This window comes from Protopterus annectens, chromosome 7.part0 (assembly GCF_019279795.1).
Source record: "Protopterus annectens isolate FY-2018-M chromosome 7.part0, PAN1.0, whole genome shotgun sequence".
NCBI classification, from domain to species: Eukaryota; Metazoa; Chordata; order Ceratodontiformes; family Protopteridae; genus Protopterus; species Protopterus annectens.
In genome coordinates, this window is record NC_056739.1 from 1,024,818,251 (window position 1) to 1,024,833,828 (window position 15,578).

The 15,578-nt window shown below is 35.9% G+C and overlaps 1 protein-coding gene across 1 annotated transcript in view; it reads right to left on the reverse strand.

The window, feature by feature from the left end:
• Nucleotides 1-15,578, reverse strand: part of DMXL2 (Dmx like 2) — a 1,902,820-nt gene that overhangs the window by 640,803 nt on the left and 1,246,439 nt on the right. The window contains exon 30 of the mRNA XM_044076363.1: nt 1,560-1,751. Within this exon, the coding sequence (XP_043932298.1) occupies nt 1,560-1,751 (192 nt within the window). The remainder of the gene's footprint in view (nt 1-1,559; nt 1,752-15,578) is intronic.

Consider the following 15,578-nt stretch of genomic DNA (forward strand, 5'->3'; position numbering starts at 1 on the left):
CAACTGCAGTTCAACAAATCCCTAACTGTTGAAATCCATAACAAAGATAAAAAATCCATAAATGAAATATCAGATTTAAAAAAAAATAACTATAAACTATTGATTAAATGTCTCATTTGACAATAAACAAACAGTGTTTATCATTGTGTTGTCAGTTGAACTGTATGTTCTCCATATAAGTAACAGGGGTGTGAAAAAGCACAAACAGACGGCAGGGGAAGAGGTATAGGAGGGAAAATACCTGCTGAAAAAAAACATATTTTAAAGATACATCAGCCAGTTTCCAAATCTGATATTATTTGCTCAAAATGCAGTCTATTTTTCAAAGTACGGTAAAGAACTGAGCTTCACGTTTCTGACAGGAAGCTTCTGCAATGTATTTATGTCTTTACTGTTCTTTGACCAGTTAAGGGTGCTGATCTGTTGACCCTTTTCAGCCATGACCTGGGCTTGACAAGGCAAACACGAAATTAAAAGCAAATATAATGAAAAATTGCATACAGTATTTCAGCGCAAAAACAGTAAATGCATAAGGTAATTACAGTACGAAACAATTATTTTGAACACACTGACAGTTATTACAATTTATACTGATTAATATACATGTATTTTAAATACAATTTGGGTTTGACGGTAGGCTGCAAGTTAACTAACATTAGAAAGTGCACCAATCATGGTGCAGGTGGGCAAACTGCTTACTATGACCCTGCTGACCAGAGGTGAGTTACTGGCCTGGGAGTTGAAGCAGATAGCAGGCAGAGGGATAGGAATGAAAAAGAACAGCCTCTAGATGATCTTTGGGGAAGATGTGGATCATGTGCCAAGAACTGCAGACTCCAAGCTAATTCTCTGGTGGAGAGTGCGAATCACCACTGGAGCTTTGCTTATGAGGGGGCCATGCAGTTGAGAGGATGCGTCTTGCAGGAGTAGAGACACACCACTCATACACAACCACTGCACATTATCACTTTGAACAATACATATACTCACAATGGGAAACAGTAAGGGCTTAAATGAATCACATGATTCTCCAAGCAGATGACAGTAGCCTTGCTGTGGCTCATCCCTCACATCCTGGGCAAGTCAAAGGCCTGTAGAGCTCAGGGGAAAAATGGGCCAACTGAGCAATCAGGACAGAGCTTGATAATCACCAACGGGTTGAAAAAGCCAGAAAAAATCATCAAAAAGTGCTGTAAAATGCATTACCTTATTACTTCCCAGAAGAAATGTTGAATCTGTATGCTACTACATGCCAAATGGAACAGAAACACAAGTATATGATATCAGAGAAAGAATTACAAGGAGTATGTCGCCTCACAGTTAAGATGTTGCCCGTTCGATTCTCAGTTGGAGCATCTTCTGTGTGGCGACATGCGTGAATGGGCGTTCCTTCGTTGAAGGTTGTGCGTTAGGCCCGGCAAGCCAGCATGTAAAAATCTACTGCCAATCATTAGCGGACCAGAGTTCTGCTGTGGCAACCCCTAACCGGGAAAAGCTGAAAGACATTGCCTTCCATAAAATGCTGCTGCCCTGTATGATAGAGAAGTACTCGGACTTACCCTTTCATCATTAATATCAGGATGAGGAGGAGATCTCATTTGTAAAATGCTGAACAGGATATCATGGGTGTGATTGCACAGGTGTCGTACTGGATTGGCTATTACTGTTTTTGTTGGTGCAATACTTGCAGAAATCAAAGGCAGTGTTGTTGGCAAAGGAAGAGGGGACTGAAGTTGTTTTACAGTAGTTTCCTATAAAAAATAAACACATTGATGTGCATTAATATAAAATATTTACCTAATATTTCATACAGGCAGAGAAAAAGACTAAGCAAATTTATTACTTTCAAAACAAGTTTTATATATCAATGAGTCATTTTCTCAACTGCTGAAATTATGAAATCCACAAAACATCTATCACAACATGAAACTATAAAAATATTTCATTAAGAAGTTAAGTATTTTAATCTAGTTCCTTTAACTACATTTGGTATCGACATATATTTGTGTTTACCACATCATTTTGTTTCTCTGCACTACTGCTTTCTTCTTTCAGTCATTCACTCATCCAATTCTCCAGTGCTTCCTATCCCCATCATAATTTAACTATACACTAGTATGGTTTTACAGCTTAGTACCCACTCATATAGGACAAACTAGTTAATGTGTTTACCTTTCCTAAATAACAGGACAGGATAGACATCAGATTATGAATTTGTAAATCAGTTTACTCCAGTTCACTCAGTCCTTAACCTCAGACCAAAGCTATTTTCCAGACATTATGTTTCTGATATGACTACACCAAAATGTACACAATTTCAGGCTCTGCCACTAGGCCAAAAAGATCACTGGCCACTTTCAACTCACCCTGTCAGAATATAAAGTAATGCTATCCATGATGCATGTGTTACCTTACAATGTGCTTAATCAAGAGACAGGTCTCCTGTATGTCTCACAAAGATGAAGACAGCTATGTTGACACTTTTACTAACCATGTGAACTAAAAGCCAGCCAGTACATTTCCTTTATATACTGTAATATTCACATCAAAAACAGAAGGAACTATATAAAATGCATAGAGAATACGGGGTAAAATAAGGGTAACTAGGTTTACACAGTATTACCCACTTCTTTGTTTCACCACAAACAACATATGAGACTCACTATCACCTCTTTTACTTCCCAGTACAGGTCTGTTATGCAAACAATATGTAAATTCTCAACATTTGTCATTCTTTTACCCCTGTATGATGTGTCTTTGGTATCCACGACATGTCTGAGAAGTGCCTCACTCTAACTGATAAATAAACCCTTTGAAAATTTCTTTCTTTTGATGATTATTACATCATAAATATAAAGGTGTTAGCCATTTTAACAAGTGTCTTCTGGATATTTGTACTTTCATCCAAGAAAGTCATTGAGCTGCAGTCACTACCTCTGTTTTGCGGTTAATGATAGTCAGAATGTATGCGTACAGTTCTTAAATTCAAAATGTGAGTCTGTTTCTTGTAGGATTGAATTAGTTAAGTGGGCAGGTAGTATATCTGCTAATTTTTTTTACATGTTATATTTATTTTATTTACACTTACACCAATGTAGTGTTCTGAGAACTGTTAGATAATGTCAGCATCAGTGTTTGCAGAGATGCAGAACAGTTATAATGAATGCATTTCCATACTTAAAAATAACTGCAGCAGTACATTGATGTTCTACTCTATCTTTATGTGTTTAAATTTTGGCACTTTTAGATTTTTTTAGTATTGAAATAGCTAACATTGTTCTTCTGGGACCGTCCTTCCTTGCGACAAGGGATAGCCTTTTTTGAATAAAAAAAAAAAAAAAAGTTATGTCTTACCATAACGTTCCATCTGTGTTGTTGATCTTCACCAATCTTTGACAGTGGGCTGGGTTCCTAGCCACAGAACGGAGACGGACATTTACTTTAGCACATGCTCTCCAAACTCTCGAGCCAGGCTCTACCCATAATGCTCCTCTCAGAAATTACCCCAGATTGAGTCTGCCAAAGAGTGGCAGACAGATGTAAAAGGTCATGGATACATGACAGTTAAGTTAACAGAGACCAAATTGATGTCCTTACAGGTAAACTAGTCAAGGGCTAAGTTCAGTCTACTAAGAATCTCAGGAAGGGGGACGGAGGGTGGGGATGGGGATGTCAAGGATTGGTGAAGATAGACAACGCAGATGGAAAGTTAAGGTAAGACATAACTTTTTTATATGATGTTGTTAATCTTCACCCAATACTTGATAGTGGGACAGAGTCCCCAGCTACTTTAGCCTTGGGAGGTCTCACGGAAGAATATTCCTCAGCACCATAGAGCCAAAGGATGCTCGTCCCCTTGAGACCTGATCCAATTTGTAATGAATGATAAAGGTATGATGAGAAGACCAAGTGGCTGCTGCACAAATGTCGTCTAGAGAAGCTCTGGCATGAAAAACTGCAGACGTAGCTACTGCTCTTGTAGAATGGGTTTGAACTGTTTTTGGGACTTGAAGCCCCTTAGAATGATAGATGAATGTGATGCAACTTTAGAAACTGGGTTACCTAGATGGGAGAAGAAAACGCCACAAAAAGTTGGTTTGATTTCCTAAATACTTTAGAACTCTAAAGATGAAAACGCAGTTGTCTAGGCACGTCAAGTAAATGGAGAGCATATTCTCTCTTGTTTGAAAAATTAGGGAAAAAGACTGGTAACTGCAGAGTCTGATTAATATTAGTCTCTGATACCATCTTGGGCAAAAAGGAAGGATTAGTTCAAATCGCAACTCTATCCTTATGAAAAATTAAGTATGGAGGTTCACATTACAGAGCTTGAAGTTCCGAAAATCTACTTGCAGAAGTGACAGCCACCAAAGATAAAGTTTTCCAAGACAGATGTTTTAAGTCACAAGTTGCTGATGGTTCAAAGGGGTTTCTGGTCATGGCCTGAAGAACCATAGTTAGATCCCAAGGTGGAATATGTTCTTTAAAAAGAGGTCTTAGCATTAAGAGGCCTTTTATGAATGCTTTACACAATTTGTGTGACATTAGAGAGCCGCCTTCCAGTCCTACCTGAAAGTTTGAAATTGCAGCTAGGTGCACTTTAATTATTGATTTAGAGGAACCAGACTGGTAAAACAAAGCTAAAAAATATAATACTTTGTGGATAGGACTGGAATTGGGACCTATTTCATTGTCTTAAGCCCATCTAGCAAATTTCTCCCATTTACTTTGGTATAATCTTCTTGTAGACGATTTGTGATGAGCGATAATAATTTGCTGGACAGATGAGGAAAGAGAAGGATGCCTGGCAATCATGGGAACTGGAGAAGCCACGCAGTGAGCTTGAGGTTTTGGAGATTCAGATGCACCACGTCCTCTGGGTGAGACAGTAGATCTGGAATTGGGTCCAGAATCCACGGTTTCCGATTCAAATGAGGCCACAGGAAGGGAAACCAAACTTGCCGAGGCCAGACAGGGGCAATGAGGATTAATGAGGAAAGTACAGTTGTGTACCTACCATAAATGTAGATGTTCGAGTGTATTCACTGTTGCAGTCATTACACTTGGGTTATCCTGTTGGCAGGCTACCCGCAGTCGGCCTGAATTCCAAAGTCCTGGTCCGGTGTCGGTTGCTGTCGCCTCTTCCCTGACGTCAGTGCGCCAGGGGTATAAATGATGCAGCCGATACCATTTTCTTCAGTTTTTCTTGCCCCAGATGTCAGGTGCCTCCAAAAGGGTAGGCTAAAAATTCTGCTCATAAAAATGCATGCACTAACATAAACATTACCTTCATCTACAAGCAAATACACCACATAGGTTGTATAGAATAGAGATGTACAGATAAGTCCCAGCAGTGAAAGGGGGATGGTGGGAGGGTAACCTGGACTGCAACAGTGAATACACTCAAACATCTACATTTATGGTAGGTACACAACTACTATGTTCATCATGTTTCACTGTTGCAGTCATTACACTTGGGTTGAATCCCAAAGCTGAGGTTGGGTGGTTGGGCCTGAATAGAATTAGGAGTGGCTATGAGGCCCTGCAGAACTGCAGTGGCAAAGCCTGCTCTGGATTTAGAGTAGAGGCAAGTGGTAGTGCTTTGTAAAAGTGTGCACTGAAGTCCAAGTTGCAGCCTCCAAAATGTCCATGGTTGGTACTCCTCTGAGGAAGGCTGCTGCTCTGGCTGAATGTGGCCTAATGCCCTTAGGCACTGATTTGCCATGCTGTGAATAGCAGAAACGAATGCAGTGGCCTATCCATTTTGAAATAGTCTGCTGTGAAATAGCTTTTCCTTGTGATCCTGCAGCATATGCCACTAAGAGTTGCTCAGTCTTTCTGAAAGCTTTAGTTTTGTCCAAGTAGAAGCATAGCTGTATGTGTATGTCCAAAGAATGCTGAAGTCTCTCCCCCTTATTCTGTGGGTTTGGATAAAAGGTAGGCAAATGAATGGTTTGCTTAAGAGCCGCACTGGACACTACCTTAGGCATAAATGTTGTGTTTGTCCTTAGAGAAACCCTGTCCGGATGGAAAATAATAAAAGGTTCCACAGCCATTAGTGCCTGCAACTCTGAGACTGTTCTTGCTGAAGTTATTGCTAGGAGCAGAACTGTTTTCCATGATAAGTATTTTTCTCTCAGCTCTATTGGCTGGCTCAAAAGGAGGCAGTGTGAGCTTTTCCAAGACAAAATTGAGGTCCCATGCAGGTATTGGAGCTCTCCTTGGAGGTCTTATTTTTTTGGCCCCTCTGAGGTGCTGCCTTAGCAGTGGATGTGAAAAAATAGGTGGGTCCGTACTGTAATGAGCAGAAATGGCAGAGGCATGGATCTTAATTGATGAGAAGGATAGGCCTTTGTCCAGCATCTCAGTTAGGTATTGTAAAATCTGAGGAACATTTGGTACAAGCGTGTCCATTCCTTGTGCCTGGTTCCAAGCACAGAATCTCTTCCATTTTTCTGCATAAGATTTTCTGGTGCTGGGCCTCCTGGCCTCCAAAATAACATCCATAACTGCTTAAGAGAGAGGTGTGTTCTGAATGGTTACATTATCCGCCATGCAGCCAGATTTAGGGTTCTGAGTTGGCTGTGCAGGATATGATTGTTTTGCTGGGTCAGTAAATGAGGAATCTGAGGTAATGTCCAGGTTGGGCCTTGAGACAGGCTCTTTAGGATTGGGCACCAGTACTGGCGAGGACAGTCTGGGATAAACAGTATCATTTTTGGCTTCTCTTGTCTGACCTTTAGGAGTACCTTAGGGAGGAGAGGCAGTGGAGGAAAGGCATATACTGTAAGGGTTTTCCAGCTGAATGATAGGGGATCCACTTTCCATGCTTATTTGTGATAAGTCCTTGTGCAGAATCTCTGTAGTTGGCAGTTGTGAGGGGAGGCAAATAGATCTATGTCTGGGCATCCCCATTTCCTTGTTATCATGCTGAAGATTTGTGGATCTAGTTTCCACTTGTGAGGATCCATGAGGTTTCTGCTTAGTTCGTCTGCCAGAGTATTTGTCTTTCCTGGCAGGAATTGTGCCTGCAGGTGTACTTGATAAGTCAATGCTGTGTTCCACAGAGTCATGGCTTGTCTGCAGAGGGGGTAGGAATGTGTGCCTCCTTGCTTGTTTATGTACCACATGACTGTAGTATTGTCCTTCTTTATCAGCAGTTGTCCTGGATGAAGTAGATCCTTGAAGGCTGTCAGGGCATTCTGTACAGCTAGCATCTCTTTTTGATTGATATGAAGATGCATTTTGCTTGCAGGCCATGTGCCCTGAATACATTTTCCTGCCATGTGGGCCCCCCAGACATAATCTGATGCATCTGTTGTTAGTGTCTGCCTGGCTGTGGGTAAAGTGAATGGCTGTCCCTTGTTGTGGTGACAGGCCTGCACCCACCATCGAAACTCCTGTTGCAGGCAGGGAATGAGGGTAATTAATGTTTCCAGCCTGTGGCATGTTGAGTACAAACACTTTTTAGATACCACTGTAGTTTCCTCATATGCAGTCTTGCATATGGAATTATCAGAATGCAGGATGCCATGAAGCCCAAAGCCTGCAGAATTTTTCTTGCAGATAACTGGGTCTTTGTTGCCATCATTTCGAAGTAAGAAGTCAGTTGCCTTTGTTTGTCTGGCATGAGATAAGCCATCTGGGCAGTTGTATTTAAGCTTGCACCCAGGAATATTATCTCTTGAGAGGCTACCAGTTTTGATTTCTTTTCATTCACTGTGTACCCTAGGTAAATTAGTAATCTTTTTACAAATGCCAGATGCTTCAGTAGAATGTCCTTGTTCTCTGCTTGAATACCGCAGTCGTCCAAGTAAGGATATATTTGGATTCCTCTTTGTCTGCAAAATGCAATTACTGGTGCCAGGCATTTTGTGAAGACCCTGGGCACAGTAGATACGCCAAAGGGCAGTGCAGAGAATTGGTAGTGCCTTGAGCCAGCTATGAATCTGAGGTATCTTCTGCAAGACTGTCTGACTGGGACATGCAGGTATGCCTCTTTGAGGTCCAAAGTTATAAGCCAAGCCTTCTTGCCCAGCATGGGCAGAAGCTGCTGCAGAGTCAACATTCTGAATTTTGGAACATCTAGAAAAGCATTTAGAATAGACAGGTCCAGTATTGGTCTCCAGGCTTTGTCCTTTCTGGGTACCAAGAAAAGTCTTGAGTAAAATCCTTGTCCCTGCTCTTGCTGTGGTACTCGCTGAACAGCCCTCATGTCCATGAGGGATGAAACATGCTTTTGTGCCTCTGCCCATTGATTGTGTGGCAAGTCTGGCATACCTTTTGCCTTTGGAAGAGTGTGGAAGTGGAACCTGTAGCCCTGAGACACTATATTCAAGACCCATTTGTCCTGGGTGATCATGTGCCAATTTTGTGAAAAAAGTGCTAGTTTTCTCCCTAAGGGTGCTGCCAAAAGATAAGTGCTTGGCATTGGCAGAGGAAAGTCATTGGGACTGTTTCCTATATGGCTGTGATTTGTCTTCTCCGCTTTTGTAGGTAGAAGCACCCCATTGTTTAGGCCTGTATGAGCCTTGGGGCTGGGATCTGCCTCTAGGGCATCTGTATCTGCCTCTTTGTGGCCTCTCTGACACTGGAAAGGACCAATTCTTAGAAGGCCAGTTCCTGCTAAATCTGGGTGGCTGTACCTGTAGGAAATCCTTAACTGTCTGCATAGATTTCGCTTTATCCTCCATTTTCTTCAACACCTCTTCTGCCTTAACACCAAACAAAGTATCATGCTGTAATGGAGCATCCAATAATTTTGCTTTAACATGATCAGGCAGATTCTGTTCCTTTAACCAAGCATGCCTTCTAATGACAGAACCCGTAACAGCGGCCCTGCAAGAGGCCTCCAGTGAATCAAAATCACATTGCAAAGTATGCTTTCCCACTTGTTCAGCTGCATGCAATAAATCCTGCATTTCCTTGTTATCAGAACATTCAGAATTTAGGGGGCGTGGCCAAGGATGAACACAGGATAGCAGCAGATTTCTTCAGCTCCACCAATTTCATTACACTGACAGGAATTAATTACTTAAAAAATTAATTTTTGAAGTAATTTTCTTTCTAAATATGTTGGTTTTATATAGTTCTTGAACTATATCTAAAAAAGAAAGGAAATCTTAACAATATTCCTGTCAGAAATCACTTTGGAAATTTTCCTGTCAGTTTATCAGTCTGAAATGAGTTCCAGTAAGACAAATTCTCAAGACTCCAGCATCAAGAAAGAACTTCAGTTTCTGATAATTATAATCCAGCAACTTACTGCTAAGATGGATAAAATGGATACTAAAATAGACACCTTCATAGAAAAAACTACAAAACAAATAGACTTGTTACACATAGACCTGCAACAACAGAAGATCCAGATGACAGGCATAGAAGAAGCTGTGAATGACATGGAAAATAGAATACAAGAAGAGGAAATCAACATTGAGTTTCTGCTGAAACAAAATACACATTTACAAACAAAGCTGGATGACCTGGAAAATAGATCTAGGCTTAATAACATTAGGATTTTTGGACTGCCAGAAAATATTGAAGGTAACAATATTACTTCTTTTTAACAACATGGCTCCCTAAAACTTTAGACTTACCAGAAGCATTCTCTTTTGGTATCGAAAGAGCACATAGATCTATAGCTAATTCTAACTCTAACAAAAACTATCCTAGATCAGTTATAGTTAGATTTCTATCATCTTTTGATAAAGAGATGGTTCTCAAATCTGCTTGGGCTAAAGCTCCTGTTAAGATTAATGAGACAACTGTGCGTTTTGACAATGACTATTCTTCCATGGTAATAGCTAAAAGAAAAGTTTTTCTGCCACTAATAAGGGAGCTTAAAAAAGCACAGTTTAAAACATACCTTGTTTCCTGCCAAGCTTAAAATCTTCCTTCCTGATGGTCCTAAAATTTTCGAAGACTTAGACTCTGCTTTACTGTTTATCAAAAAAAATAAGATTTTGGATAAAATAGAGGAAATGGAATGGGCTAGTCCTTCATTAAAGAGACTGGCAACTGAAACTTCGTGGAAGACTTCAGAGAAGAAGAAGAGACTAAAAAACAAATGATTTGTTCTATGTTTTTTTTCTCTCTCATCATTTTATTTCATTATTAATCTTTTTAAATATAGTTCCTGCATTTCCAAGAAGCCACAAATATTTTGAAAAAGATTTAATCAAAGTTATTCTCTGTGTGCAAAGAAATGTTTTGTTTCATAACTAGTCAAAATATCTGGAGATTTAATGGCAAGCTGTGATTCAACTTGTTTCTCTTTCTGAAAAGGAGAAGTAAGGTCAGTAATTTGATACATTTTTTTCTTTATCTTTTTTCTTCTTCTCCTTTTCTTCTTTTCTTTGTTTAAACAATGACATTCTATTTAGATTATGTAGTGGGTAAAGGGTGGGGGGGGCAGGGAGAGAAGAGTAATGAAAATATGATTAATAGAATGATAACATATTTATTCCTTGTAAAAAGTTTATATGTTCTTCAAATGCTATTCCTAATTATACTTTCTTGATTATACTGCTTATGCTTGTTTGTAAATAATCTGTCATGCTTTAACTAATAATAATTAGAACTAAATAATAGTAAATAATATGTTTTATTTTTAACTCTATTAATATAAACAGTAAGTAATATTCCATTGTATATACTTCTTATAGCTTTCTCTTACATTTTTTTTTATTTCTACCTTACACCCTTTTACTTTCTACTCTCTTTTTCTTTTCTTTATTAATATATAGAAATGCTTTTGATCATATACACACAGTAAATAATAAGATTTGCATAAAAATTGAGTTGGGACAAAAATATTGAGTTTTATTACTTATCAATAATTTTCGGCTTAATTTCACTTACATAGAGGCTGTAATAACCTGTAAAATACTTTGTGAACATTTTGTCATGTTTAGATGCATTTACACTGCTAAATGAATGTTTGTCACTAGTTTTTAATAAGTTTCCCGCCAAAATGTTGAGAGACAATCTGGGATGTGGGCTGTCTCATGCACAGTGTCCATGAGCTACTTCAAAAGCTTCAACTCTCAGAATTCTCACAGAGAAGCTGAAAGCAGCCAGTCTCACCTTTGACCTAGATATCACACCGACACATCACAGATTCAGGAAAGTCACTCTACCAGGAAATAGAAATGATACAAATGCGACTATGTGAAGGAAAATGAACTCTTTAACATCTAAATGTGAGTTATTTTATACAATTACTTAAATATCTATGTTATAATTCATAAAATATGTCAGTTATAATGAGTTTAAATGATACAGTTTCTTGTAGTAAGTAAATGTCTTATTTTAGAAGGCATAGAAAATGAAACATTTATTCAAGTGTTTTTGAAAATCTACTTAGCAGCTTAATAATCTGTGTTAAAAACTTATGTTCCAAACATATACATTACTATAACTCATTTAATTCATCTGATTGACAAGCATAAATAATTTTATAACTCTATTCTGGAAGAAATTGTCATGTGTTATATTTTAAAGCAGTAGTATAGCATGGTTGTAAAATCTGGTTACTAAAATGTGTTTGCTGTGCATTATTTTGTATAAAGCAGACAGATTTATTGTAGGGACAGCAAGTAAGATAGTGCTTGACAAGGACACAACTCAGTGAGATCATATATATATATATATATATATATATATATATATATATATGTATGTATGTGTGTGTGTGTGTGTGTGTCTGTGTGTGTGTGTGTGTGTGTATGTGTATATGCATATGTATATATATATATATATATATATATATATATATGTATATGTGTATGTGTGTGTGTGTATATATATATATATATATATATATATATATATATATGTATGTGTGTGTGTATGTGTGTGTATGTGTATATATATATATATATATATATATATATATATATATATATATATATGTGTGTGTGTGTGTGTATATGTATATAAGTGTTTCTGAGAATCTGCATAACTATGCAGTATGATTTATAACAATTTCTATGAATACAATATTTTATTCTATTGACAATAATGAGTTTGAGTAAATGCTCATATACAAGCAATTCAAGTTTTTTTTTTGGAAGCTGTTAATTGCATTTACATGACAGAAAATAGATGCATCTTAATATATGTAATGTCTGAATCATATTAGCCAAAGTTTTTGATTTGAATGAATGTTAGAACTTATTTTTCTCTCCTCTTGATTTCTAACATCAATATTATTTGAATGCTATTTGAATACAAGTGTTTTATATTACATGGATGTATATAGTAGTATGAACAGTTTTTTAAAAAAAAAAGGTTTATTTTAGTTTATATGATGCTGTTTTACCAAATGTGTAGTTTTGTCTTGCTAGATAATTGAATTGAAAACTGTTAACCTTAGTTAAATATAACTAGTATTAAATTGATAAGGTGGTAGCTGAGGTACTGCTGCTTAGGGTAGGGGGTTAACTTGAGTGGTAAATACTACTCTAAGTTGGAGTTAATAACTCCAGGCTGGATGCAAGGTTTAATCCTTACATTATTTTCACTTGTTCATTGTTATTTGTATATAGTTTTGACATCCACAATATATTTTGTACATTCATTATCACTACAAACAAAATTGAATCCTATACGAAATCCCATAAGAGATTCAATAAATACAGCTATATTTAAAGGTACACCTAAAGGAGGAGATGTAACATTACTTATCTTGTTATTTGTTATTTTGATCATAAGATTCTTAAGTTTTAAAATGCCAAATGACATCTTTAAAAGGAATTTCTTTAAACATTAATGGATTGAATAATCCATGTAAAAGGGCAAGCCTAATTAGATACATTAATTTACATAAGGCCAACTTAGTCTTCCTGCAAGAAACCCATCTCTTGAAAAAAGATATTGATAAACTAGCCACAAACAAATATACAGTATTGGTTAGTTCAGAGCACACTCAGAAAAAAGAGGAGTGGCTATTTTATGGAATAAAAGTATGCCCATTCCTAAAACCATTAAGTCTTATCAGGATGACAAAGGAATGTTTTGTATGGTTACAATACAAATTAATGGGAAGACTTACACTTTAATTAATGTATATTGGATACCTGGAATTGGTATTAATACAGTGAAACATCATCTTGATAAGATCATATCATTCTCTATAGGAGATATTATTTTAGCTGGTGACTTTAATTGTATACTACATGAAAGTGATACTACCACTATAGGAAAAGAAGAATTACATCTAATGCAAAACATTTAAATGATTTTGCTAATTCTTATCATTTGAATGATATTAATAATCAGATAGATTCAAAATCATTACCATACACCTTTTTTCTAACAGATACAAAACTTATTCAAAAATAGATAGGGTCTTTATTTCTAACCAGATGGTAACAGATTTAATTAATTCCAAAATCATTTCATGTCCTATATCTGATCATAATTCAATTGTTTTGAATTCATGATAAAAATACTCATAATGTTCAGATCAAAAGGATACCAGCATACTTAACTCAACTAAAAGACTATAAAGAATATATACTCTCAGAAGTAAAACATTTTTTAGACATAAATAATACTCCTGAAGTCTCCATTGTTTATGTTTGGGATGCCTTAAAATCATATCTATATGGACAAAGTATCAGATGGTATAATAATAAAAGGAAATCTTGGGACAAGGAATTGTTAGATATTCAAAGTAAATTAGACTCTTATAAACATAATAATACAGAAAATATTATGGACAAGAAAGTTATTGAAGAAATAAACAAACTAAATGAGAAATACAAAGAAATTTTAACTCATAAAGTTAAAATAACTTTAGAGAAATACAAGTTTTGTCTTATTCAATAAGCCCCAAATACTTACATAGACTTAAAAATAAAACAAAAAGGTTGAATAAACAAAACCATATCAAAGAAATCTTTTCTCTAAGGAAAAAGAAGAATGTTTCTAGTATACCAGAAATACTAGATGAATTTAGAAATCACTTTCACAAAATTAACCATAATAACATTAACATGGAACCTAAAGATAAAATAAAGGAGTTTATAACCACAAACATGAATAAAAAGCTTAATAAACAACAGATTAAACTATTGGATAAGAATATTTCATATACAGAAGTTATTACACAAATAAATAAGCTTAAATCAAACAAAGCACTGGGTAATGATGGTATTATACCAGATATATATAAAATCCTTTCTAAAAGTACATATTCATTAATACATAAGGTTTTTATTTTGGCCCAAACTGAGTTAATAACCCCCATCTTGGCAATATACATTTATTTCCAATTTTAAAACCTAATAAAGATCCAACTAGATGTTCTTCATATCGGCCCATCTCATTACTTAATGTTGATTATAAAATGTTTATGAGTATTTTTGCTGATAGATTGAAGACAATCATTCCCGGCATTATAGATATAGATCAGACAGGCTTCATTGTAAATAGAAATACTTTTGATAATATAAGAAGATCTTTAACATTAATAGATTTTGCAAATAGGAAAAAGAAAGATTTAACACTTATTAGTCTTGATATAAGTTCAGCATTTGATTCAGTAAGTTGGGACTATCTGTTTACCTTAATGAAGTGCACAAACTTCTCAGATGCATTTGTAAATCTAATTGAGCATTTATACAAAGGAACGTTGGCTTATATTAAGGTAGGAACATATGTTTCACAAAAAATACCCATTCTTAAAGGTACAAAACAAGGATGTCCACTTTCTCCACTATTATTCAATTTAGTAATGGAGCCTTGGGCTAATTTGATCAGAAACAGTACTGACATAGAGGGTTTTGAAATAGATGAAAATACAACATCCAAAATTCAACTTTTTGCAGATGATGTTCTAATTACATCAGCAGGATCTAATTCTTCTATGCAGTCTCTATTTGATAACATGATGAATTTTAAAAGTATTTCTGGTTTAATATTCAATGAAGAAAAAAATAAAATACTACCTATATATACACGAAAAAATATTCTCATTAGTGATTTTACTAAATATGTACCCAATTCAATACTATCTAAAGATATTAAATCTATTATATATAATAATTATAATACCTGTTTTCTTAATATACAAAATCTTTTTAATACCTGGAATAATATGTTTTTTACTATGGAGGAGAGACTTACAATTATTAAAATGATAATATTCCCCAAGATTTTATACTTAATACAATCAATAATACTTCCACCTACAAAAATAATTATCAAGAAACTGAATACACTAATGTTAAATTTCCTATGGGCACCTAATAGGCCTAGGATTGCATTAAAGAAACATACTAATGGCTGGTCTCAAGGGGGTATTTCTTTTCCAGACTTTAATTTATATACTATCTCTTCTATTGTAAAAGTTATTACTTTATTAATAGATCAGTCATATGTCACAAAATGGAAAGATTATTGGGAGCTAATTAGTATGCACTTCATGAAAATCTCCTTAACACATAAAAATATGATTGTAAATAACTCCATGTTATGGTTACTAAAGGAATTTTGTACTTCACCTATTACACCTAAACATATGGTTTGTTACCCATTAAATATTATCATTAGTTATCGTAACTTTATATTCA